This window comes from Coloeus monedula, assembly GCF_965178545.1.
Source record: "Coloeus monedula genome assembly, chromosome: 6".
Classification (NCBI taxonomy): Eukaryota; Metazoa; Chordata; class Aves; order Passeriformes; family Corvidae; genus Coloeus; species Coloeus monedula.
In genome coordinates, this window is record NC_138786.1 from 27,301,670 (window position 1) to 27,329,632 (window position 27,963).

The 27,963-nt window shown below is 40.3% G+C and overlaps 1 protein-coding gene across 1 annotated transcript; it reads left to right on the top strand.

The window, feature by feature from the left end:
* On the top strand, positions 1–27,891 carry LOC309573979 (cytosolic phospholipase A2 beta-like; the record flags this gene model as incomplete). Its single annotated transcript, XM_082283260.1, has 21 exons — positions 1–21; positions 5,929–6,001; positions 6,997–7,173; positions 7,805–7,941; positions 8,606–8,737; positions 9,921–9,979; positions 11,742–11,784; positions 12,959–13,022; positions 13,474–13,601; positions 13,724–13,834; positions 14,961–14,998; positions 15,895–16,030; positions 16,965–17,101; positions 17,409–17,631; positions 18,239–18,356; positions 19,408–19,545; positions 20,730–20,834; positions 21,295–21,480; positions 24,526–24,692; positions 25,209–25,395; positions 27,653–27,891. 21 exons carry the CDS (start codon positions 1–3, stop codon positions 27,889–27,891), a joined length of 2,619 nt encoding a protein of 872 aa, XP_082139386.1.
* Positions 27,892–27,963: the final 72 nt, after the last annotated feature.

Consider the following 27,963-nt stretch of genomic DNA (forward strand, 5'->3'; position numbering starts at 1 on the left):
ATGGGGAGCCCACCAGCCAAGGTAAGAGAGTGGCAGCCTCGCGCTTTGCTCTGGCCTGGCACCTTGCTGTTGGGCCTCTCTGCCCCAGCTCTCCTGAGCAAACTCCCTCCTCGGTGCATCTGCTCGGATGCAGAGGCTGGTGCGGAGTGGCAGGGGCATCCTGAACTTTGCAGACTCACCGCTCTCCCCTTTCACCGCGCAGTAACTAATGTGTAAGCGAGCTTCAGTGAAAACACAGAGAAAATGGGGCCCTTTGCTTTTCTCCTCTGGTGTACATGCTGGAGTGAAGTCCGTAAAGGAAGAGGAGGCTGGTCTTGAAGAGTTTACCTCCCATAAAATGAAAGTGCTTTAGCCCTCCTGTGTGCTTTTCTCTGGATAGCACATGTTCATTGCTTGCCCCAGCTGAAAGAAACCAACAGCTTTATCTAGCAACAAAGCATAATCTATATTCCTTTAGCTGCAGGGGAGACATCTAATGAGCTGTTTGGCTCATTAGATTTAGCTATTTTTAACATAATGTTTACGGTGTTTGCAATTCTAGTGGAAGTATTTCGTGTCTGGACTTGAGTTTTCTAATCGTAAGTTCCATTCAGAGATTTTAACTGGTAGCTTTTAGTATAAATCAACAGAACTATTAGCTGAAAATTCTTTTCTCATGTATATCTTAAAAAAACAAGGACGCGCTGTCTGAATGCAAGACATGAATTATTTACAGATAATAATTCTTTATGTATCGAACGCTATGTCAAATTTTTCAGCAAATAAAAGAAAAAAGTTAAGGATTAAAAAAATATCAGTAGCTTGAACGGATAGCTCAAGGGATAGATTAAAAATATTCAAACATTCAGGCAAAGAAAATAAGTTGTAAATGTCATGTACTTTCCAGATAAAAGTTGTATCTAGTCCATCTACAGGTTAGATACACATGTATCTATCTGTTGTGGATATGAATATTATCTGTCAATATCAAAGATCAATGTTGTATCTAGTAAGACAGTTCTGGAGCTGGTAGATGGGTAGATAGCTCAGGTATAATTTTATCTAGAAAGTTTCAATGACAAAGTTCTTGCATTTCATCCCAATGCTGCAACTGCTGTTCTGTGAATATGGACAGACTCCTGGTTAACAGGCACCGCTGCCAAAAGGTTTGAGTGCAAGCATAGTTTCAGGTCAGAAAGCATCCATTCCCAAGGAAAGAGATTAATTCAGTACTGCAGGTAGCTCTGCTCTTGTGTCAGGCAAGTGTGTGTTTCAGTATGTGTAAATTGGTAAATAGATATGAAAATAAGAACAGAGTGGTTTTGTGTTTTGTGGTTTTTTTCTTTTGTGTTAAAAACCCCACATGTTTAGAAATGTGTGATACTTTGAATTAACTAGGAAGACCTCCTAATCTCTCAATTAGTTTTTTGCTCTTTAAGAAAGCTACCAAATTGACACAGAAGTGATTGTCAGTATTAATTTGCAACTTTTCATATTCATAACAAGGTCTTTTCTTCTGCTCAGACAAGAATAATCCCTCTTTAGAAGTTTTATTTTGTGGACTATGGAATAATTTTCATCTGGTAAAATACTCAGAAATTTTGTCAATACAAAGTCCTGAGGGACCCACTCATATGTGTAAAAGGGTGAGTAATAGATATGAGCAGGCGATACGTCCCAAATCCACAATGACTCTTGAAGTAATCCATCAGTGATAACATGAAATTACCATATATGTTTGTAAGACAAATTAGATTTCCTCACTAACTGTTCAACTTCCAATGATAAAATTCTTGACAATTGTGATTCCCAAGCAAAATGAGACTCGCATAGTTTTCTATATTTCTTCAGTCATTCACTTTTTCCACTAGAACTTTTCATCCCTTTAATTTTAATGAAAGTAGGCAGCAGATTGGAAGGACAAATTGCTAGCAGTGTTCTCACTGATGGAAGGGCTAATAAACTCAGCCCATACTAGATGTTAGAGGATCCATGTGGAAAAGAGTGCTTCAGAACCAGGCTTGTAATGAAGCTTTCTTATAGTTTATAAATTTATAGATTTAATCTCAATTTGGTAAATTTCCAAATTGTAGTTGGACCAAATTCTCAGTATCTAACGTAAAATAATGGTAGGAATATGCCAAATGGCTATATTTGGCATGAGATCTTGTAGACAAGATACTGTACAGCTTCTAGTACACCACTGAAGAAAGAAATAATCCATCAAAGAAAGTAATTATTCATGTCTGAAAGATATTTATAAAGCTGAGTGATAAATCCTATAGCTATTTTCAAAATGTCAGAAGACAGCAAAATCCTCATGTAAAGCTTAATATAATTTGGCATTATCCCGTGGTGATACCTCTGCTCAGAGAACTGCTTAGGCTTGGTGCAGGGAGAGTGAAACACTGACGTTCCAATCAGCCTGCTAACATGTACAAACCAAGGACTTACTTGAAAAAAAAAAAGAAAAAGAGAGGAGGTAGTTATGGGATGAGGTTCACAGATTGCAGAAACTTCACTAGAATACTAACTTTCTGGTGAAGGTAGCCATGAGATCTTGTTCTAGGAGCAGTGTGGAGAGGCAATGACTGAAATCAAACATATGAGCTCTTGGTAGGTTTTTCTTCTTCTACTGCCATCCATAGACTGTCTTGGTGGGCTCCTCAATATTTATGAGCTTTGAGAAGATTTCATACACTCAAATTTGTCTTTTTGGAATGAAACCTAAAGAGACTAACTGCTGTAAACAAGAGAATTATGCTGCCAAAGCTGATCAACATTCCTATGGAAGGAAGTCAGTGAGCGTGTATTATTACAATCAGTGAGATGTTGGCAACAGATGTGAATTTTCAGTCTGTTAAGGTTTGATACAGATGTGGCAATTCTGATATGCTAGTTTTATCTCCTGATTACTGAGTCTTCTGTATTTTTAACAGAAATTACTCTCTCAAAGCTTGGTTTGAGAGCACAGAAATATAGTTTAATGCTAAATGCTATCAAGTGAAAAGATGTTTGTTGGTTTCTTTTTTATTTCGCCAACTTTTAGCCTTCCCTTGGTACTCTGGAGCTGCCATTATTTATTGGCCTGGAGTATTATTGCTTAGGATGCAACAATACACAGGTAGCTGAATCCTGCACTCTGTTGTTGGCCTCAATGTCATACTACTAATTTTCCAGCAAAAATAGAATGATGCGCTTCTGGGAAAGCTGCCTTTGACTCTGGATATTTACAGAGGAGTTTTGTTACTCTCTGCATGGCTGTACAAGAAACCATAGCCACGTTTCTCCCAAGGAAGTGAACTAAAACCAGCAAGACCAATACAGGTGCAAGTCTGTCAAGGCTTGTCTGGATATGGTGTCTCTGTTCATCAAGTTGCATTAATTGTGAAGTTACATGTTGCTTTTCATGTTATGAAAATAGCAAATGGTACCTCTAACTGTAATTATTTTTTGTAGAAAGGTATTCTGGAGTACCAGCACTTTTAGGCAAAGATGTTATTTTAGACCATCCAAACCAGACCCTAGGAGTCTGCTCTGGACTATTGAAGAAAATTAGCTCTGCCTTTATCTGTCGAAAAAAGGAATTAGCCCCCTTCTGAATGGTTGTCACAGGTTGGAGTAACTGCAGTCTTGGGAGAGGGATGGTTTCTGGTTTCCTTGTGGGATTTACACAGCCCTCAGGGTTTATTATGGCCACATTTTCCCACCTGAATCTGTTTGCCTTTTACCCTGTAACAACACCAGGACTAAGCTGCACCGAATCAGGAGCGAAAAGTCATCTTTGATGGTGTTTCCATCATTTGGCAAACGCTGAGATGTTTAAGGAAAGCGATTGCTGTTGGAAGGGAAAGGGAGGAGGAGTGAGGCTCTCTGGATGTAGTGGCACAGGATGAAAACATGACATTGATCCCATCTCAGAGTACTCTGAAGATGACCTGCTGATGCACCATTTTTGTAAGCAATTAGGAAATTTTCATCACAAGAGGTTCAAAGCGAATATTTATGCCAACATCTGTTTCTTCAGTGAAGGCAGATTCTGAAAATGGTTTGGGCTTCTGTTGAGCAAGGGGGAAGTTGATTACAAAATGACAGAGAATTAACATATTAATTAAACCCAGTCACCTCTGTAATTGTCTACATAATCCAATAATTCATGTAAATGAAAACCACTAGGAATGCTGAATGAGTGTTCCAGCTTGTAGTTCTATATTAAATAACTATTTGCACGGGAAAATTAAAGTCAAATTCTTTCACTGGGCGACTGGAAAAATATGGAAGTGTCCTAACTGGAACTTGTAATGTCCACAATGCATTAAACTAAAAACGTTTTAAATTTATCAGTTTTAAATTTGGAGGACGACATACTAGAAAGAGTTCTTGTCACACAAGAACAAATTTGTTTTGCATTTTTATACAAGCCAAGCGACAGACTAATGGGATTTTACAGGTTTAATAAGGGTTTCTCTGCTCAGGGCAACTCTTAAATATTAATCTGAATTTAAAAAGTATGTAACTTCTTAAGTGACATAATAAAATTTAATATGAGGCCTGTATTTGAACATGCTAGTTCACAGTTCAGATGATATCCATCTGATGTAACTTAATTTATTTCTAAACAAGCCTGAATGAAACTGAATGCAGGCTATTCTCATCTCTAATAGACATGTCCAATAGTCTCCACCTCATTTTAAAAGAATTTCAGATTAACTGTAGTGAGTGACTCCTTCTGTAGAGAGGTTCTTCCTGCCCCAACAGTTTGTATCTACAAAGTTAATAATTTCCTTGTCAGGAAAATTAATCATGGTGCTAACTTTCAAAATAAAATTTTCAAATTATTTAGTGACAGTGTAATGAAATTTCCCATTTAGGCAAATAGAGACAATATTTCAGTTGGTAATTTAAGCTTTAAGTTTTAATTTCTTAGTGGTAGTGGGACTGTAGTAACTGCATGTTATTATTACTTAGTATTGCTGACAAGCCATGCTAATATGGCATGCAAAAAAAAAAAAAAAAAAAAAAACCAAAAAAAAACCCAACAGAAAATTAAAAGGAAATTTAAATATATCAATTTGAAAAAAATAATTGAGTATTTTCCCTGCTTTTATTATTAAGATTGTTACATTTACATATGTGTTCATTCATGCTTATCAAAACATCTTTTGAAAATGGCAAGTATTTTCTGAACAGCTTAGGCTGGAAAGCTTAACTGTTAAGAGTTAGGAACAAAGTAACTTGCAATAGTGTTAAAAATGATAGCTTGCCTGTGATAGAAATAAATCTCACGTCTGGAAGGGAAGTGCTTCCATTCCCATTAGGTATTTTCAGGATACATAATGATATGGAATTCTGTGATACCATGCCTGCAAAGCAGGGCAGTTTTTATTTTGTCTGAAGCATCTGTGATTTGTTCCTTTAAAGTCAGCAAGGCCCTTTGGTGAGCTTGCCCTCCTTGCAAGTGTCATGGAAATTTAGTCATAGTTCAGATACAAAGTCAGAAGTTTATAGAGCATTTTGGTAAGTACCGTGTCCTGGCCTAGTGTCAGCTGTGCCATGGCCTGGGCAGGCAGCTGCAGTTCCTAGTATCCCCTTCCAAATGCCCCATTCTGACCTACCGATGGCACAGGACCCTTGGGGTGTTGGCAGTACAACCATCACTGTGGCCATACATGTGTCAGGTAGCCTGAAAACAAGTGCCTCTGGGGTGGCTATGAAAGCTTTCCATACCATTGTCTGAGCCTGTGTTTTCTCTCTCTGTGTTCATTTTCAGGCTCTTTAGCAAACAGTGCAGTGTGACGTTGTGTTTTCATCTTAGCGTGGTGTACTTCCACTTGAGGGCTGTCACCTCACTTCAAACAGACAAGGGGAGACTGTCCCCTGTACTGTTCAAAATACATCTTGTTTTTGTGTTCTGAGCTGATAAAATTATTGCATTTGTTTTCTCTGCAGATGAAGTTTTGCCCCATCCACATGCTTTCTGTAAGAATCATACAAGCTAAGAACATCAAGTCAAGAGACCTGTGTGAGTTGTGGTTTGATTGTGTTTTTAGTCACCTCCAGAATTTACACAGTGAGCAATATTCTTAAGTTCTGAAGGTATGCAAGCAATGTACATAAAGCACAGCAATAGAAATACTAATACCAGGGCTATAATTAGATCAAATGTCTGATGCATCATTAGATTGGAGTGGTGTTTCAGGGTACTGGTATAAACCAAGACACCCAGATTTATTTTCTGGGCCAAGAAGGGAAGGTAGACTTTGTTAGGACACCATAATCTCTGAATCTGCTTGGGCGGGAATTTTGCCACGCAGGCTGTGAATTTAAGGACCTTTTATTGAAATGTACCAAATATACATAATAATAAAAGATAAATTAGAGAATTTTAAGCCTTCTAAAATACCTTATCTTTCAGGGTATTTGCTGTTCTTGGATGACCAGTCACAATAAATTATATTGATAGTTTTGGTTAAGGAGGACCTCTGCAGGTCCAGCCCTAAGCCCATGCTGAACATGCAGGCAAAACACTTTTCTGTGTACTTTTGTGTTCAAGTGTCTTTAACTCATTATCTCCCCTTCACAGCCTCCTATGTCTCCTTCTCCAGGTGTGCTGTGGACCAGCCATTCAGCTGCCATTTTTGCAGAGGTCTCCCATGAGTTCCTCAGTTAGGACAGAGACCTTGAGCTGCCTTTTTGTCAGTTTTGAAACTTCTGGTCTGTGTATTCCTCTAGTGAAAAAATGACTCATTCAGCAAAAAAAATCCATCACTTTGCAATGATTTACTTGAATTACAGCTGATACCATCTGTGCCTTGCCATGCAGGGCCAAGCCTGCATGTGAGAGAGACCAGAGGGAGTGAATCCCCTGTTGGTTGAGTAACTGCCTGCCAAAGGCTTCCTGTGCTCCAGTGGCAAATGCCACGTAGCACCATCCAGAGGTGGACACTAGAAAGGTGTTAGTGTGCAAAGGCCTGTATTTCTGAATTTCAATGATCTCTTCTATCTACTCTATTGAAGGGACAGTTCCACTTTCGTGCCAAAACCTTGCGGGGCAATGTTATTCACTGCTTGATACCAGTCTGAAGTATTTAGGCATCTCGGGCTGCAGTAGAAATCTTCCGTCAAGTCCTGACTCCAGCTCTGAAAGACATCACCTTGGAGATTTCCTTTCACACCGTTGTCAAGCTTCACAAAGTAAATGTGCTTCCCCACCCTGGCTCTCCCCAAAGGATGGCTGCTCGAGGCACTGACTGCACTAACCATAAGGAATAGATACAGGCTGGAAGTGAAATGAAGATTTCCAACTTGCCTTCCTGTTCTTGGGCCCACGCTGGCCTTGAGCTGCAACAGATCATCTGCCCTAGTGCCTAACACCTCTAGACAGCCATTATGTCCCCTCTGCATGTTTGTGGGCTAGATTGAGCAAGCCAGACTCTGATCTTTGCTGTAATATGCATTCTCCTGTAATCATCCTAACAGCCCTTTTTGGAGCCAGCTGTAGATTCAATTTAACTTTTTAACATCATTGACTGGAATTGTAAGGAATTCCCATTGGGCATAGTCCACTTTCAGTGGGCATAGCCCACTTTCCTCTTTCTCTTCACATGGGAAACATGGCGCTTAGTGTACTTTTTGTGTGCATGTGTACAATTGCAGTTTGTAGTTACTCAAGAATTAGATGGTTTTCCTTGGTTGTTTCCAAATGGTGATCTCTTTACTAATTAAAAATAAAAGTAGAAATATTTATTAATCTCCAGGATTGTGGCCTAGCCCTACTGTTCCTCTATAACATTGGCATCAGGTTTTTAATTTTTCTCTGCTGCAGTGACTGCATCAGACTGCTATGTACGCTTGTGGCTGCCATCTGCTTCACCTGGAAAGCTTCAGACCAAAACCATCAAGAATTCTGACAACCCTGTCTGGAATGAGACTTTCTACTTTAGGATCCAGAGAGAAGTTGAGGTAGCAAAAAAATAGTAATGTCACCATTTTGAATAGTGGTGAATCCTCAGTTGACACCATGTTGATCAGCTGTGCTAAACAACTTAAGAAAATGCTTGCTTAACAGGCTGGTTAGCACAGAACAGTAGACATAAGTAGTGTTTTTCTCAGCTATTTACAGACATTGGTGATATTAATGCCTGTATCTAAGCTAGTCCAGACTCCCTTTGTTGTCACCTGAGTGAAATAAGCACTGTTGTAGCATACTTCTGTGCTATTTTGGCATGGCTAGCTTCAAAAGAGCTTTCCCTCTACTGATTCTAAGGGAAGAGTAGAGAAGTTGCTGAGGTGTAGGCAATGAATTTAATCTTTCCCTAAATGATGGAATTTGGAGAACTTTGGGAATGAAGAAACTAAGTGTGTTCTTTGGGTGGGTTATCTGTGTGGTGCACTCTCTTGGGAGAGTGGGAACCCTCTTTTATAGGTAGTTGTTTTCTATTTCACAAGTTTCCCAAGACTGGATTTAATAGTGTTCTGCATTAGCAGACTCCTGAAGGAAAGGACATGCTTCTCTGTTCTTACTCTTCTGCTAGTGAAACAACTGCAATAATCTATAACAATTTTTATTTGTTTCTGGCCTAACAGAAGCTGAGTAAGTGTTCTTATTTATTTTTTCTACTACCAGAATGTTTTAGAATTGGCAGTGTGTGATGAAGATCCACTCACCAAAGATGACATGCAGTTCACAGTTCTTTTTAATGTTGCTAGAATCAGACCTGGGGAGAAAATCCGTGAGACATTTGCCTTGAAATCAGAGGTAAGGGCTGAAAACACAGGGAGAGATTGACAAGACCTCATTGTACACATTGTCTTCCATGTTAAGTAGGGTTTGGATCTTCATGAACAGGTAGCCTTATATATCATAATCAATACCTCATCAAAACAGATACAATTTTGCTGTATTTTTGTGACTTCATGAATCTCTTTTTACAAATTCAGAAAATGAAGCAGCTTTTCTCTCATGCTCTGTGAGCACAAAATATTTTAACAGGAAGCATCTGTAAATAATAGTTTTTATCTTTTATGTTCCAAATAAATACTTCCTTACCTTTCCGCTTTTGCCATGCTTAGGGGACATTTCCTCTTAAAGACAACTTATTTATTAAAAACCTGAGGACAATTCACTTATCACTTGAATGGAATGATTCTTTCATGCTTTTTTCGCTGTTGGTGTTCCTGCTGGGTTTCCTTCTAGGTGATTCAGATTTCTCTAGCCCATAGTAAAGGAACGTCTGTCCTGCTAACATCTTTGGTATTTTATTAAGGAGCCCATGAAAGAGAGTTGTCCAGTAAACAAAGCCAGGATAGGTCTGTGACAACTCCTGGGCTTGTCTGGGCTGTGGCTGAGGTGTTGGTACACAGTCATTGCAGGAAGGAGACAGTCCATAGAAACAGCTACTTCCCACATGCTGAAAGCTCTTGACATGGATTTTCCTTGTGACCCTGCCAGCTGGTGCTGTGCACTTCTCAGCCAGTGGGTGAGTCACTGGGAAATACAATGATTCAATAACCACTTCAGTCACTTGCCTAATTCATCTCTTCTGGATTCAGTTCAAATGTGATTTAGATTATTTGTATGTGGAAATGTCTCTGGTCTTAGACACATTTGTTGCTGGGCTTCAATGCCTTTCCCCCATGCATGCTATCTTGCAGAAAGCCATTATACTTGCTTTTCAATCAAGCTCTCCCTCTCTGATTGTATCTTTGGAAATATGTTTAATTCTGCATATCACACAATGGGAGATTATTAATCTTATGTGCCTTTCAGAAGTTTGTGGTTTCTGTTGCAATTTCAGCTTTGGAAGGACACAACACAAAACTTTTTTTGGTATCATTAGCAGAAGAGATGTCAGCCCTCAAAGTGCTTTCTAAGTGTGTCTGTGCTGCCAAATTCTTTCAGCCTCCAATAATATATATTTATTTTACCCTTTTCTTTTTAGACAGAAAGGTGCTCAAAGAAATGGGAAAGTTTGGAAGTGGAATTCTGGATGGAAAGAATGTGAGTAAAATTCCAAATTTAAAAGGTATAGATCTACCAGAGAGTAATAATATCTCAGAGGATGAGAAACTTCTTCCAGCTCTTTGTCCCAGCAGTGAACCTAAATTACAGTTTAAAACTTTTTTTTTTACCTTCTCTAGCTAATTCCACCTTTCAGTATATTTCATGCAAATCTTAAGCTTCTGTTGAACATGGATATCTAGATCCTGGAAATGTAATAAAATTGTCACAATGTGATAACTTTTACACAAGATGCACATGAAACTTAACATGAGTGCTCTTCAAATTGTTGATATTAGTTGAACAACGCCTAGAACACTGTGGAATCTCTCAGAGACCATAAAACTTGTCTTGTATTATTATAACAATATATGCATGGGGTTATGTGGACAGAATTAGAAAAGTCATCCATCAGGCAATAGCTTAGTTAAACTGAAAAAACATACAATCAACAAATAATGAAAATAAGACCATCCCCCTCAAAGTGGTAATCAGCATTGTCTGGAGGAGAAAAAGTCCCGTAAGATAAATTTCATCTGTCTTTTAAATCCTATCATGTTAGGTTGAAGAAAACCCCCTAAACTACACATTCTGGAATATTTAAGCTTAACATCAGTGAAAAAATAAAAAAAGTAGTCCAGTGAAAACTAACTGCATGATCAGGAGAAGGAACTGTAAATAAAACTTCTTATTCTTAAACATGAAGAAACTGCAGAAGAAAATCACTTGTGTTCTTGGTTAATTTCTCCCACAGTGAAACTCAAGGAAATGTATTTAATTTACCTGTGAGAGGTACCTTAAGAGATGGTATCATGTATGATGATGGTAATCATCTCGGTAATCAGAGCCAGATATATAAAAAGGTCAGAATGAGGAGCAGGGTTTGGAACTGGATTCAGACTAGAAATAAGAGGAATATCTTTCACCATTCAAGTTATGGGGCATGTGGGGAATGTCCATCCTTGGAAATCAAACCTAGTTATTTAAATACATTTTACAGCTGAAATAGAAGTGTTAAGGCTGGAAATGGTGTTTGGTAAAATACCCTGGGCATACAAAGGTTATGTACTATGTAACTTCAATGGTCCTTTCAGATATATGAAAGCGTTTATGAATGTGTGTAACATAGGGGTGTTGGAATATTTGCCTTTGTGAAAGATGCTGTTAGTAGACTCTACAGATTACTCATATTATTAAATAACCACATCCATTCAGTGACAGACCAAGGTCTTACAAGGTAAAATATCTGGGACAAAGACTTTTTGTTGCTTACCTCTGTGTTTTGCAGTCCTACATATATAGCACAGTGGGAGTTAGTTCTTATTTTCCATTTATTTGTGATCAGCCATAAATTATAATATAGACTAGTCAGAAATGTCTTTCTTAATAAATGTTTGCATGTTAATATTAGTCTTTGCTTTCCCCAAGTCATATGGTCATTTCTTAATAGCAGGACATGATTTCATGTATATATTTTCAATATGCCTTTGTTCTGCTGTAACTTGGCACATAGTTTTAAGCATTAGTATTTTTATGGGCTTTCCCATCTTTCTTTTTGTTTGGCTGCTATATTTTGGTTCACATGCTTAGCAGGGGATCATGTATTTTGCCTTATTAGAAAACAAATTGTGATAACATAACTATATTCAAGTTTAAGTGGGAAAGGTCATAAAACTGCTATTTAAAAAATTAAACAAAACACAACAAAACCCAGATATTAACACAGCTTTTTTTTGTTTGTTATTTGTTTTTGTCTTTTCAGTGCCGGCCCTCCAGAGCGTCTCATTACCAATGATGTCCTAGTGGTAAGGTTCACATGAGAATTTATCTTGGAGTGACTTCTGCTTAATTTTGATCCTCTCCTCTTTCTTGCATTTTATAGAGGGAACACAACTACCATGGTAGATAAGAGCATGGTGTACATTTTAAAGTCAGAGATATGGGACAGTTCCCTTTCGTTCCAGCTCAGCTGTTGCCCTCTCTATGCAGACGCTGTGTTTCTTGAAGTCCTCAGCTATTACAGATGTCAATATGTTGCCTAGCTGTGGTTTGTTAATGTTGCAGAACCCTGTATTTGTTGGTGTTCAAAGTGAGAACTGTGTTTCATGTAACACAGTATGGCACTTGGCAGGAAAAACAAAGGTTACAAAAGGTCTGTAGGAGACAATAGTAGGTATTCAGTGTGCTTATGACTGGAAGGGTACCTATGTAACAGCTTTTTGGGAAATTAGTTTTTTAATAAAGAGTTATTTTAGTTGTTGAAACATAGAGCCCTGTTTTGGTATTAGTCAGCATGTGGTACACTACCTGTCTCCTCAGGCTGGCCCAGCAGCTAAGGAGTACCAAGTACTTCATGCCAACTCCAAGCCTGTGCATGGTTCCCAGATGCTAGCCCTTGATACCCCTGAGGCAAAGTAACACATATTTTATTCTTTCCCCCTCATTTTCTGTGTGAGGTGTAAGAGTTGCAATGATTGGCATGCATTGTTCCTGAAATGACTTGGAAAAGTGTCCTGGCATGAGTTATTAAAGGTGAACTGGAGTGACTCAGGTGGTGGGTAGGGTGGAATAAATCCATGATTTCCCTACATCAGGGCCAGTAAGAAGATGCTTTGTAGACTAATCACTGCCACAATACACAGAAACTCATTGTCAGGTGTTTTCCCCCACCCTTCCTAAGTAATTACTAGATATATGTGTTTGGGCACCTGTGTGTTGTACAGAATTTCCTGATTTTGGGATAATTTGAATGGGTTAAAAATCTCTGACAATGAACCACTGTATTGACACTCTGAAGCAGTGCAACTTGGGCTACTGTCCTGGAATAATGAGCTCTGAATTTTCTCTTGGATTGCTCCCAGCACTGAGACCAGTTCAGTTGTCTCTATATTATAGTTAGTGGTTGTCTGCATGATGTTTCATTATTTGCAGCAGATGTGTTGTTTGCTTTCTTCACCCTTTTCCATTCCCCTTTTACAGTCCCGTGAGGTTTGTTGCTTGGAAGTAAATGTGGACATTAATGAAAGCAGGAAATACTTGAAAGGTATGGCATTTTCTCTGTGAACTGAGGACATGACCAAACCAACCCTATTATAGTCATGCAGACCCAGATGGAGGCATTTTAGAGTACAGAGACAGCTAAGAATGTTCTAAATTATATATAGATAATGATATATGATCTAAATAATAAAATGTCATGTATTGAAATGCCCTGAACTGCCCTGAGCTGATCTCTGTGTCTTTTCCTTGAAGCAATCAAGTCTGTAGACAGCAGACTTTGCTGGTGGAAGTAAGAGAGAGTGCTGCCTCTGGGAGCACTCCAAGCCATGGGGTAAAGGCAGGAATACCAGGTCCTGTGCTGTAGGAGACTGTCCAGTGGGGTATATTACAGAGGAGCTACCACAGAAAATTACTCCAGCAGAAAGCTTGCCAACTTTGTTAGGTATTTTGCCTGAACAGCACTATTATTCTCTAAACAAATCTGTTTTTACTAGAGGGTAAAAATCTCGTACTTACGGTGCCTGCATCTCATGAGAGAACACAGAAGACGACAGAGGACACCGATACTTTCTACTTCCATTGTGTGAAGGCTTGGGAGCCAGTTCTAAAAGTCAGGCTGCAGGTAACAGGCACTATACAGTGGTACTGCTCATACTGCTTGCTTATTTCCAGTGTGACCAAACCAGCAAAGAACTGCATTGTATCTGTTCTGTGGATACAACCCATGTTTTTTGTTTTGTGTAGAAAGTTTCTGATAAGGAAGATGACAGCAACAATTTAAGTGACACCTTAACAGTACCACTGAAATTTCTCCCCGTTGGACATAAAGTGAAAGTAACCCTTCCCGTAAGACATGTAAGTGTTTCATAATTTATATGATCTTCTGGAGAGAAGAGTAGAATAACCCTCACTATCAAAAAAAGACCCAAACAAACCAGGTAGTAAATCTGAGTGAGAATTTTGGGCAAATATAGGTTTTCTGTGAAAAAGATTAATTTTCTCAGAGAAATATGAATTTTCTGTCAATAAAATCAATGACTGGGGATTCAACCTGGCAAGTTTGAGATGCATTTCAGATCAACCTCTGCTGTACTTTTACAATTAAAGGAGAATATTCTATACCCTAGCAAGGTTTTGGGATGCCTCTCTGTTCTTTATCAAGCCTGGGTGCTAGCTCAGTCTGTGTACCTAAACTTTAGATGGCTAAAGTTAGATGTGTTGAATTATGCCCTCAGGAAACAATGCTGTCATGTTCTTACAAGTGTACAGTTGTGACGGTAACTGGTGGAGAGATAAAACTGTAAGTTGCTTTAAAGGCAGTAGTAATGCTGCTGTGTGGACAAATGGACTTGATATTCCTTGAGAATACCTTTCAACTAAGAATATTATGTGATCTCTGTTAAATATAGCCAGACATCCTTTTCCATGCCTTGAAAATGAGAGGCAAAAGGAGGAGAAGGATTTCTTAGCAGCCTTTCCCATAAAGAGAAGGGAGATTGAATGTTTGTTTTGCTACCAGTGACTCCCAACCTCCTCTTTTTGGACTCTTTTATCACCAGCTTTTTGGAAGGGTGTGGTGACTTGTATTTCCTCTTCTATCACTGTCTTTATCTTCATCCTCAGGAATGTTTCAGTGTAGGTTTTACTGGGTGGCAGTAAATGCAAGCAATGCTTTGGGGGCAGGGGGTGGCAATGTGATACTGCTGCTGGGTTAGGCTGTTTTGTGGATGAATATTCATAGTGGGGGAGAAATCCTGATTCACAGCCCATTTGTTCAGCCACTTCGACCCTTCCTGCCTCTTTTACTTCTTTGTAGAATATGTTTGGTGTTTAGTCTTTCCTGCTACAGTTTGAAAAAAAAAACCAACGTATGCAGGGTAGTGGTAGTGGTGGGACATTCCAGGAGGCACTGAAAATCTGGATTCAAAACTTTTCTTTTTCTTACTCATTCATATTCCTGCTTTCATCTTTTTGTTTACAGAATGTGCCACTACAGTTGTACCTCCAACTAAATGATTGGTAAGAAGACTGGTTTGTTTTTTGTTTTTCTGTAGTTTTTATTGTTCTTTGAACTGTGAAATCTAGAACAGAGTGTCCTTTATTTAGATATAAGGAATGCACAAGACTAGGGGCAAAATATAACAATAGTTAAGTCACCATTAAAGAGTCACCACAACAGAGCAAAGCTAAATGTCCTTGGGGCAGAGGAGTCCCACAAAGATGCAAAAAAAATTAGGAGAGTTTCAGACGGTGAGGAACTTAGTCACTGAGTGTCCTTTGCATCAAAGAACCAAAGACTAAAACTGGAGGCTTCTTCAAAAAGGGCACAGGAAGAAGGCAGAGGGAAAAGACAATTCGAAATAACAAAACATCAGCGTCCATACATTACCCAAAAGACCCACAGACTCTTAAGAAAACAGGCTTGTGGCTCTGGTTATAGCAATAGAAAGAAGTATAAACTAGGGAAGAGAAAATTTTGAGTTGTAAAATAATGCGTCAGACAAGAAACAAATAAAAATTATTCAAGTATCTTTTTCATTGTACAGTTTCTGTATAAATCTGCTGTGCAAATCCCCAGGAAAGACTTTGTTAGGTGTAAGTCACCCTTTGCTCAGAAATCATATGGCGCAGAAATAGAAAGGATTCAGCTTACAAAGCTACTGAAAGTCACAGAAGCCCTTCTTTGTTTTTCATATATATTATCCTTTGCTGATGGTAAGTCTTACACTGAAACAATAAAGAGACCATGTAGAAGCAAAGCAGTTCATTTCTTTGCAAATGAAAGATGCATTTCTGTAGAAATCTGAACAAGGAATCAGGATTTTTTATGAATTAATTAGATTGCAGTTGCTGAAAATAGATCCATATACATTTTAAACACCAATCCTGTGCCTCTGGATTTATTTATGTTTCAGCACAGAAAAACTAGATGTGCGCTTAGGGTATGATCTGTGCCAAGAAGAGCAAGAGTTCTTGCATAAGAGGAAGAGAGTTGTTGCCGGTGCCCTGAAAAGGGTTCTTCATTTGGAAAGAGATCTACATGGACATGAGGTCTGTGCACTGGAATCCAAGCATGGGATGTGGGTCTATTGAATTAGGATTGGCACAACTTCCCTCGAAATTTCTATAGTTTTTGCATGTAGATAACAAACCCATCGATTTGAATGGCAGCAGAACAGAGGCTCTCAGTGTGACATATCCCATACCCATGTAAAATTACAGCTCAGCAATTCATGCCTCCATTCTTTTCAATGGGCCAAATTACCAAGGACATAATGTACCACTCTTCAAAGACAGTTTCCAACAGTATGGTGCTATCAGTCAGCCGGATATGAGGCATTGTGTTAGATACAGCCTAGTCAGGCAAACCAGTAGGAAAACAGGAGTATGGGAAATTCACGGCGTATAGATATTTATTAAATCCGTATAATGTCACTTCTTTAGGCTTAGGTTTTTTTCTTCATTTTCAGAACACTTCTTACAAAAAGTAAAAATTATCTGTGGTGAAGAAAGAACATTAGAACATTTTATAACAAGCTGAAGTATGTTTTGTTGCCAAGATCCAGGGTGAATTTTTAAGGAAAAACTTGTTTTCTTGATGGAATTATGTTTCTTGAATGAATGCTGTCCAAAGAATCAGCAGAGTTCAAAGAACTTCCTTGACCCATTTTAATTGCCTTTATTGCAATTTGTTGTTATTTATAACAAAATCATATCATTATCTATTTTTAAGCATTGCAATTCCAATTATAAAGATCAAAAATAGGAAGGAAGGTTAAAAGGACTGCATATTCAAACTCATCCAAGCCTTGGGGTTAAGACACTCTGGAGGTTAATTTAAATAAGATGGTAAAGATTGGCTAACTGGTGATTTAATTTCATTGTCCTCTAATGAATCTGGTGAAGAAATTCTGAGAGCTGTAATCAGATTTTTCCAAGTAGCAAGGGAGTAACTCTCTGAGGATAATACTTGTGTTTTGAACAGGTCCCAGTAATAGCTGTTATGGCAACAGGTGGAGGTCTCAGAGCAATGTCAGCTATGTTTGGCCATCTCTTAGCTCTTCAGAAGCTAAATCTGTTGGACTGTGTCACCTATCTCACCGGGGCTTCTGGCTCAACATGGTGCGTATAGAAAATGAGATTGGATTTGGAATGACTGTGACTACTTTTCCACACAGTGAGAGATGCATCTCTTTCAAAGGCTTACACTGTTAGCAAGTTAACATGATTCCTTCGTTAAGCTCTTACTGTTGGCTCTCAATTACCTCTTACTGTTGGCTCTCAATTACCTCTTACTGTTGGCTCTCAATTATAACTTCCATTCGGGCTCACTGATTCTCTTTCATTGATTAAAGTGATTGTGTAAATGTATGAATTTTCCAAAATCGTCTAAATAAAAGGATGATTTTCTAACATTTCTGCTCCATAGGACCCTAGCAGATCTGTATGAGCATGCTGACTGGTCACAGAAGTCTCTGGAGGGGCCACTTAAGGCAGTAAAAGAGCAAGTGACAAAATGCAAACTCAACCTTATGTCTCTAGACCATCTGAAGTATTACCACAAGGAACTTGCTGAAAGGGCAAAAGCAGGACATGTGTCATCTTTTACAACTCTGTGGTCACTTGTTCAGGAGATGTTCTTACATGAACAGGTAGGAACATGGTCCTGCCACACATTTTGAAAACAGCCATTTATTTTCTTTAGAGCTTTACTCTTTGAGGACATGATGTAGTGTGTGTAAAAAATCCAAAGAGACTGAGCCATCCTGGTGTGGTTTGTAAGCTATGACAGGGGATCTTGTAGCCAGGATTTTCCAGAGTAGATAATAATTTGAAGGTGCCTCTGTCCTAGGGTGCCCAACAGCTAGTAACTTCAGTAGGCAAACTTCCAGAAAGAACAGAGGAATTCCCACCTCCCATCCTCCCTGAAAACTCAGATTTTTAAAGTCTGTTTCTAGTTCAACATTTAAAAGTTAGAGTAATCTGTCCTTGTGTGAATATTAATCTCAGCCTTAGTAAAGATCTGTGGAATGCAGGCAGTTAAGGCTCTTAGATATTCTAATGAAGAAGTTACTAGGTATCCACAAGGCAACTGGGAGGGAAAATGCAGGAACACGAAGGAAAAGGTCTCTTGCAAAAATGTGACTTTGAGATTCCTCTGTGCTGTAAAATATCTGTTATTGGTCTTTACTTGGGTAGATTCTGCCAGTGTTATGCTCTTACAGAGGTTTACTGTGATTTTTTTATCTCACTGATTAGCCAAGAAAATACAAACTCACAGACCAGCGCAAGGCGCTGCAGCATGGACAAAACCCCTTGCCTTTCTATGCAGTCCTCAATGTGAAAGAGGAGAAGTTTGGTACTTTCAAATTTAGAGGTGAGTGTTCTGGAGTTTCTTCTCATTCTAGATATGGCTTGAAGAGAACTTGGAGGGAGGTGTGTATGTGTGGAGAAAGAAAGGGGAATGCATCTGTTGCTTGCCCTGACTTAGTTGTTGCCCTGACTCAGTATTCATCTTTTAATAAAGTGTTTGTCTTTTTTGCAAGCTGTTGGCTGTTTGTTAGAAAGAACAGATCTGCTGGATAACATCCTCAGCCATAAACAGGACATTAATTAAAAATCTGGGTGAAGTCCTATTTTTGCCACAGACATTGTGAGTGAGTGTGGGCAAACCATCTGATCTTATTCTGCCATGCCTATAAAATAGCTTTGACACTTCCTTAGTTTCTAGGGATGCTGTGAAATGTAATTGTCTCTTCCTAAATACTACACTGATGAGGGTATGAAAATGGAGTGGAGTATGATTGCTGTGATGGGTGTGATATGACATCCTTTGAATGGACACAGGCCACATTCAACAGAAGGTATTAAAAGCAGCAGATACTGGAAAGAAAAGCAATTAATCCTTATGTTTGGTTAGGTTTATAGCTACTGTTCTACTGTAATGCCTGTGCAGGACAGCTTGAGCCAGGAAACCACACATCCATGCCACACTGTGATGATTTCCAGTGTGATGTCGATATGTCTTCAGGCTGCTTTGTGGTATCTTGTAGACTGGCAGTTTTGGGTTAGTAGAGCTCTCATGCCAATCACTCCTTGCAATTCACATCACTATTGCATGTAGTACAGTTGATGTTCTTGATTTAGAGAGGCAAGTGTGATCCCAGAGTCTTTATATAGAAATAGATATCTAAGCATTTTAACCTAATGTTAGACTTTTTCTGAGTGGAAAAAGCTAGTTCCTTTAGGTTGCACATAGTCTCTCAGTTTGTATGGAAGTAGCAGCTTGCAGTACAAAGGTACAGATAGTACAGAGCTGCTGAGACAAGCAAGATCCTTGGAGCTTGTGGGTAGTTTTATCCACATGGGAAGGTTTTGGGGTTTTATTTTTATTGCAGCAAACATGCCATATGTCAATTCTTTTGTAGAGTGGGCAGATTTCTCTCCTTATGAAGTGGCCATGCCAAAATACGGAGCCTCCATTCCTTCAGAATATTTTGACAGCGAGTTCTTCATGGGAAGGCGAGTGAAGAAGCTGCCAGAATCTCGGATCTGCTATCTGGAAGGTGACATAGCAGTGCAATACAGTTAATCACAGCATCGTAGAAAGCATGATATTTGCTAGGTACAGGCACAACACTCCTTGCCAGAAGGTCTGCTAGGTCTTAATTCAATGGGCTTTTTACCCCTTTCGTACACTTCTGCTCTTTGTATTATCTTCTTTCCTTCTGTTGTCCATTTTCACCTGGGTAGATTTGGGAAAATTGCAGCATGGTTCCTGTTCCATTTTCTAAACCAAAAAAGATGGTGGAAGAGGCAAGTTGAGGAAACAGTAAGTGTTCCTTCCCTGACCAGTCTCTAGCTCTTCATAAACTATGTTTCTAGACAACGCATTACTGAGGTAGAACTGGAAGGAGCTGAGGATAAAATATGTCATCTAGGACAACCCACAAAGGCAGGAGCCACCTGAGCTTTGTAGTCTGAGGATGGTGTCACTAATCTTCTCTGCCCATAAGGATGAAGGAAGCCCTTTTGACCTCCAACAACTGCTTTGACTGCCTATTTTGCCACCAAAGGTGAAGCAAACGGAAAAAGCAGCTAGTCAGAGGAACCCATCTGTCCCAGGCAGATTTAAAATCCTTTTAAGTGTTTTAGTTTTGAAACCAAAAGCAAGGGTAGAGGAGAAAAACCCCATATTTCTCTCAATGTGGAGTCTGCTAGAGATTCAGTTTGTTCCTCATGTGAGTACCTGGCATAGAGCTTAATGAGAAAGGATCGTTCTTTCTTTTCCAAAAGCACACTCACATATGGAGCCAATTGTATTTTGAACCTCAACCAGCTGAACTCCACAGAAACAAAACACGCCTGAAAGGAAAACATGAGTCTTAGGTTGATTTAAATAATAAATCAGTTTAAAGAAGGCCTTTATACTTACATGGCTTCACCATGCTTTCCAAGCCTACTTTCTCTCAGAGGTACACAGGAAACTTTCTACAACATCATTTGGGTGACTGATACTTCTTATTTTGTTACTCTGTACTATGCAGTGAATGTTCTGTGTGTAGTTACCTCCTGAGAAAGAGCGCTGAAGTGCTGACACCGCTATGTTTGAACTCTCTGAGACCTGCTGTTTGTTGTGTCACGCTGGGGTCAGGTTGGGTGGACTAATTATGTGTAGCATGGATATTTGCAATAGTCAGTGGTTAACATGTGGTAGTGCAGTACTTCTCCCATGTGGTTTGACTTGCAGGTCTGTGGACAAACATCTTTACTAGGAATTTGCTGGATGGCTTGTACTGGTCCTCAAATTCAAATGAATTCTGGGAACGATGGTCCCAAGATATGGTAGATATTGGTAAGAGCTTCTAAAGTGTTGCCTCACTGTGGATCTTCCAGCATGATGTTAATCTGTATCAGAATTATTGCTATGTCCTCTTCTCTCTTCTCTCTTTTCCCTAGAGGCATGCTTCATGTTAGTACAAATGTTTTTCATTTAAAATTTCCTTGTGGTCTGTTAAATGACTCTGCCCATGACTGCAAATGAGAAGGGTGGCTTTTACTTGTGGGCAAAAGTACAATGCCAGGATGTTATTTGAAAGAGTAAAACACAAAAACTGTGCCTGCTTTAAAGAAAACCAAGGATCTCTTTTTTAAAATGACATGGGTCATGTGCACATGTTTTCCAGCAGCCTGCAAGAAACAGGGATGGGAGGGACCCACAGGAAGACAACAAGGGCAGCTAGCCAGCAAAGGTGTCTGGCAGAGGAGATTGCTGATGTTTTTTTCTGTATTTCATGGTTTCTTCTCTATTTCAGAAAAACATTCTCCTGAGGAAGATGTTACTGTCATTGAGCCTCCATCTTGTTTGTCAGGAAAGTTGTATGAAATGTTTCAGGACATTATGACCAAGCGTCCACTACTGGGACAGTCGCATAACTTCCTGAGAGGCTTAGAGTTTCATAAGGATTATATCCATCAGAAAAAATTTATTGAATGGAAAGGTAACTGCAACAAAGAGTTAGCTGCACTTTGCAGGTAACATCTCAGATTTTTTTTTTAGTCTTTGGAAAACTCATATTTCTTTCAGGGTTTGGAAATCAGCTGAGTTGGACCTATGTTCATGGTGTCTGTTTCTTTAGGGTAACAGGTTAAAATGAACTAGTCCATGATCTGCTCTTTCACTTGCAGAAGATACCTGTAATTTGTGTCAGGAAATGCTTTTCTACAGGAATTTTGTCACCCTGCATAGGTACAGTAGTCAAAAGATTCAGGAAGGGCAGAATCTTTTGAGGTCAAGAAGCAGAGGTAACACCAGAAGCATAAAATAGTAGGTTATTATGTGGATCAGATAAAGGAAAGGACTAGTTGCAAGCATGTGGTTGCCCATATGTCTGGTATTTCTGCCTGATGAATTATCCATCCAGAGACCTCTCTTTAACCCCTCAGAAACAGAAATACCAAAATCCAACTACAGAAAGTTAAAGTCACATAGGTTTACACTGTATATATTAAACAACAGACACATAGACTTGATCTATAAATTGAACAGTGATTTTCTGTGGCCTGTGCTCTGTAGGCAGGCAAAGTAAACAGCCAAAATAGTTTTACCTCAAAACCTATGAAACAATCTGTGAAATGATAGGAAGATGATGAAGCTGAGCGTTTTCTGCATCAGAAACCTTCCTATCATCCCAGCATCTTCTTTTATTCCATGAACAGGTAGCAATGTGGGAGGACCCCACATTATGGAGGTTAATCTGACTTCAGCAGGAAAGCATGTGTTCTCTGGCTTCTCTGAGCCCCTCTCTTTGGCAAGTTGTGTTTTCTCTCCCATTTTATGCAAGTTACAATGTGCTTTGTCCCTTTCCACCCTTGCTACACAGTTTGCTGACAATGGTGAGAGATGGTGGTGCTTTTTTGTGGATTAAGGCAGAGCCTACAGTGTGCTGTCTGCTTTTAAAATGTTCAGTAGCAAAAAGTCTGTGTCCTAAATCGGTCTGCTCTAAGAAAACAAATGAAAGGAGAAAAACCAAGCAGCATAAGAAGGGTAGGTGAGAGAAGGAGCAAGCAAGTAGCTTCAGAAGGTGGATGAAGGATGAAATTGTCAGTCAGTAAATGTTAAAAAACCTAACTGTCCTTACATTTGCTGACTATCAGTTTTGTAAAGACAAATGGGTAGAAGGAGATTTCAAGGAGGATTTTGAGGAAGTGAGCATAAGAACACTAGTGACTATCTCAGGGTAGATACTTACAAATAAAGTAAAGTATGTGGAAAGCATGAAATCCAGAGTGGGAAAAGGGAAACTGGAAGTCTGGAGTGGGAAAAATTATCAGGTTTTCTATCTTCTTTTGGCTGCCTGCAAAAGACCAAGCTAAACCCAGGTATGGATCCATCTCTAGGAGCAAGAGGAGATGCCAGGTCTGTGAACAGAAATGACAGTCTTGTGGTAGATGAAGTCTTGAGAATAGAGCTGTGTTTTAAAGGCTTCCCTGCAACTCAGGTTATCTGACATTAAAACATTGACAGCTCAGGTTATCTGACATTAAAACAAGACTTTCAATGCCTAATTTTCCTGATGAGAAATTGAACTAATAGTCTGGAATTAGTGTCATGCATTTACAGTAGAGTTCATGCTTTCAAGGGTATTTCTGAGACAGGATTTCTTTAAAGTCTCTATTTGGATGTGGGATGGAAGAAGGGATTCTCATAAGAAAACATCTACTTCCAGTTCACATATACAGCCATGAATAAATGCTGCAAAGTTCCACCTCTGTGATAAGAAAACAGGGGTAATGGAATTTCATGTAATAAAAATGTTCACCAGGCCAAATAAAACTAAAAAGTATGCTGCTTCTTCTGTGAGGGGCTGCAAGAAAATGCCTCTTGTTACAGTTGAATCTGTGAATTCTCAGCAGCCTTGCTGAGAATAATAAGCACATTTTGTGAAGACTTGACAGTGAGGGAATGGAAAAATTGGAAATTATTACTTCAAGCTGGTGTGAAACATTCCAGGCTATGGAACAATCTAGAATTACTCTGCATGGTTTAAATCAACACTACAGAATAGGGCCAAGGAAGCAGAGCAATTGAATGAATTGAAATGCTGGAACTTAACAGCAGTATTTCTGTAATCAACAGTTTCTTAAAATGCCTAAATACAATGATTTAAGGCTTAAGTATTCTGCTCTGGGCTTTGCTACCTCATTTTGTGAACTTGAGGAACACTCTTAAACCACTACTTTGATATCTAAAACCATGGCAAAATGTTCCCTGTTCCATGGGACTGAAAGCATACTAAAGGAACAACAGAGGACTTGCTGTCTACAGGGCAAGCTGGTGAGGTTGCTAGCAGAGAAGTAAGAGTCTAGCTATCAGAAACTGGCTTTAGATTTCAACTTACTGGTTGGTATAATCCCCTTTTGGCATTTATGTGAGGTTTAATTAATTCAAGCAGTATTTTAAGCTGTTGGTAGGCAATGTTGTATGCATGATGTGGTATTTTTTTACAGCATGGCTAAGATAGTTCATATGAGATCACTAAAAGTGAGTTGAAGTCAGACTTTTCAACCTGAGAGAGGAGTCTAACCCTGAGAAGGCAAAAGCAAAAAGAGCAATGCAAAAGTGCAATGATGTATTGCATTTGTTAGGTGTGTTGCTACACTGTGAAATTGTTTTTGTTGTTTGCATTTTTCGCAGTTCTTAGGGGGAAAAAAAATCTGTTGAAGTCTGTATTCTGTGAAAAATGACTCCCCAGAGCAGCTGTGAGGTCAGTGGAGTCTGTGTCTCACCTGTCCTCTGTCTGGCTGCCCCACAGCCTGCCTTTGTGAGTGTGCCTGGGAGAGTGTGGAAACAGGCCAGGTGTGCCCAGATGTGCAGTTTGAAGGGAATGCTCCTGGGGCCGTGTTTGTGGGCTCATGTTATGGAGGGAGGTGACCCTGGTTTTGAGGGTAACCAAGGAGCTGCCCTTAGCATGTAGTACAGACAGAATTACTCACTCCTCCTTTCCTAACAATACACCACTAACTATATTCAAAATGTTTTTCAGACACTGTGCTGGACGGTTTCCCTAACATTCTGACACCGCTGCAGAAATATCTTTGTCTGATAGATGTTGGCTATTTCATCAACACCAGTGGTGCAGCACTTTTCAAGCCAGAGAGGAATGTAGATGTCATTATATCCCTTGATTATGGTTTGGGGAATGTGTTCAAGGTGAGAAGATTGACTTACTCTGCTCCTTGCAAAGTAAAACTCTTCTTGTCTTATTAAAACTTTTTAGTAAGTGGCTGTCTAAATCTTAGTCACATATCACCGTACCTTGCAGGAGGAAAGAAACTTCCTTCAAGAATGGAACTGTAGAAACTTGTAGGCCCTTTTCTCTGTAGGGGATTACAGCATATACTTCCTAGAATCCTCAGGGAATTGCAGTAACAATTGTTTGCTGGAGACCTGTCCGTGATCTCTCCTGGTCTGTCATGACAAATTCTGAGTGAGACTTTGGGTCATTCACTTGGGCTTGTAAAAAGCATTCTAGGGTGATAAGTGGCATTGTCTGACTTACGTTGAGTGGTGATCAAAAGTAACATTGTACTGTGGCTACTTTGGACTACACATTCATTTCATGGTGTTTCTAGGGAAGGAGTTAAGATGCCATCGTATTTCCAGGATACCTGAGTAAACCTGATTCTTGTCTTAGAGCTTTAACTCCGTGACATTCTGTGTCCACAGCAATTAGAGATGACATACAAATATTGCAAGGTACAAAATATCCCATTCCCCAAAGTGGAGCTAAGTCCAGAAGAGGAGAAGAACCCAAAGGAATGTTACATATTTTCGGATGCAGAGGACCCCAGAGCACCCATAGTAATCCATTTCCCCCTGGTGAATGATACCTTTAAGGAGTTCAAGGAGCCAGGTAAATGCAGTCAACCAAACTATGCACTGTGTTCTACCCCTGGTATGTATCATGTGTCCCCTGATGGCAGGCAGAAGAGCAACCTGTCTGTGGCAGATGGCTCTTGTCACTGTCCCTTGCAGCAGAGCTGCAGGTCTTCCTCACTTGTGCCTGATGCCATGTCCTGCCAAGAGAGATGTGCAGGGTGCTGGAGCTTTTCTGGCACTGGAAAGAAAGGCCCAGAGAGCAGGGGAGATAAGGGCCTCCTGAAGGACCTGCTGGCGGGCTGGAAAGCAGCAGCAGCAGGAGCTGGCCCTTGGGCCATTCAGCCCTAGGGTTGGCTCTGCACCCCTGCCTTCCTCTGGCAGGCTGCCTGTGGTGGAGAGGGAGGGGTGGAGGGAACCTCCTTCCCAGGCCTCGAGGGATGGTAGGCTTGGGCACAGGGACCTGGGCAGGGGAAGCACATGTGGCTGTGGTGGGAGAGGCTCCATCTGGTGCTTGGTAGGAGCTGGGGCAGAGCAGAGAGATGTGGGGCCAGCCTGGGATGTGCAGTTATCTCTGCTCAAGCGCCTGGGGTGAGCTCCTTCCAGCTTTACCCAAAATTCTGTTGTGGCCCTGAGTGGCGCCAGAGCGAAATGGAAGTCTCTGTGGGAGCATTTGGGAGTGGTAGGAATAGCAGCAAAAAGTAAAGGTACTTTTCTGCTCTGATGTTCAGTGAAGCTCAGTGAATATGTGCAGTAAGAGCCAAATTGAGAAAATCACATTTAGAAACCGTAGATGAAAAGAGGAGATACTCTGTAGAGGGAACTAGGCTTGTTCAATGGAGGCTGGAAATGGTCCAAATGGCAATGTGTGGTGAGATCCAACCATTGAGCAGTGGGTGGCAGGTAAAGCAGGTGAGGATTTTGGAATGTCTCTGAATGAAAAATAGATGAGATGGTGCAGAGCAGAGCAGCTGCTGCTCAGTACTCCAGGCCCAAACTGGTGAGAGTTGACACTCACCTGTATGTCTCTGAGCAGTCAGTGAGTCATCCATCAAGCTGACAACATGTTCAACAACCAGCAATGGATGGGGGTGGTTGGAGGAGGAGGGCCCTTGGCAAGCTGCTTTCATGGATTTCAAGTTTAACAGTGGAGCTTTTTGTTTCTAGGTGGATGAGAGATATCTTGTGGAATGTGGATACTTATTTTTCTTGTTTTTAACCATTTAAATTCTAAAAAGACTCAGCCTGTGAAGTACCCATTTGCAGTTATGGATGTGGCTATGGACGTGACAGCATAGATAATACGTCTTTCTGAATGTTGTGAGGCTCAGTGAAGCAACATTGGATATTTTTAATTCAGCCACTTCTAGTGGTGGCCTGTGCCCAGCACCCTGAGATCACACTGCTCAGAAACCACTTTGTTAGACTAAAACCTGCTGTGTCTCAAGCACAGTTCTTGTGTCTTTTTCATGAGGTTCTGGTTGACATCATAAGGAATATCTCAGCAGTCTGTTTGTAGACCTGCTGATAGTTATCTCACATTACATTAGTATTTTGGGCATATTTGGTTCAGACTGCAAGGAGATAGGCAAAAAAACCAGCAAAAAACGTAGCTAAAAAATTTGTAGGAATATAAATATGAGACTGCCAAAGTCCTTGGTGCAGGTAATTAGGGGGTCCTTTTCAGCAAAGGCATTGACGTAACAGGGAGTGTGGATGTTGCCAGTTCCAAGAGGCATAACCTGAGGTCAGGCTGGAGTTTGCTGAGAGTCTGATGTAGGATGCTCTGGTCCCTCTGCCCCTCTGCACTCTGCAGTAGGTAGTCCTCTGTGGTTAGCACCACAAGGCCTCCTCGTATGGACTAGGCTGTCCACTCACTCTAGCTGGCAGCTGTGCGCTTGTCACCACTAATCCAGGGGCGATCATGGATTTTGAAAAGTGTTCCAGGTGTGTGTCTTTGTCCGAGAGTCAGACTTACAGGGTTTGGGAAAGGATGTGGGCCCATGGACATGCTGCCCAGGAATGGTGTCTGCAGCGGCAGGACAAGAAGGAATGTAAGAGTTTGTGCCAGCTCTACTGAGGGATTTCCAGGTCTGAGCTTTAGCAAGAGGGGGAGGAGGAGTAGCTTGGAAAATTGACCAGGAATGGCTCTTTCAAGCTGTGGAGTGGGTTTGCAGTATATCCTGGGGGCTGTTTTTAACAGTGGGTCTGGCCAGGTAGATCAGGCCCCTACAACACCATGTGATAGTACTCCAGATTCAGCTCACTGTGCTGGCTTTTGTCTTTCTCTGCAGGGGTAAAGCGTGGCCACTCAGAGATGGAAGAAGGCAAAGTAAACCTGGAGAACAACTGCTCACCGTACTACCTCATTAGGCTGATCTACTCCTCTGAAAATTTTGATAAACTTGTGAACCTGAGCAAATACAACATCCTCAACAACAAAGACCTGCTCCTCCAGGCAATCAGGAGCGCTGTAGAACGAAGGAGAAGCAGAAGGACTGGGAATTTCTCCCGCTACTCTGGATACCCCTAGGCTGGGTTTTTGTACTGTTCCCCACTGAAGGCTATGGCAGCACATTGCAACACATCACAGTCACATTACCAC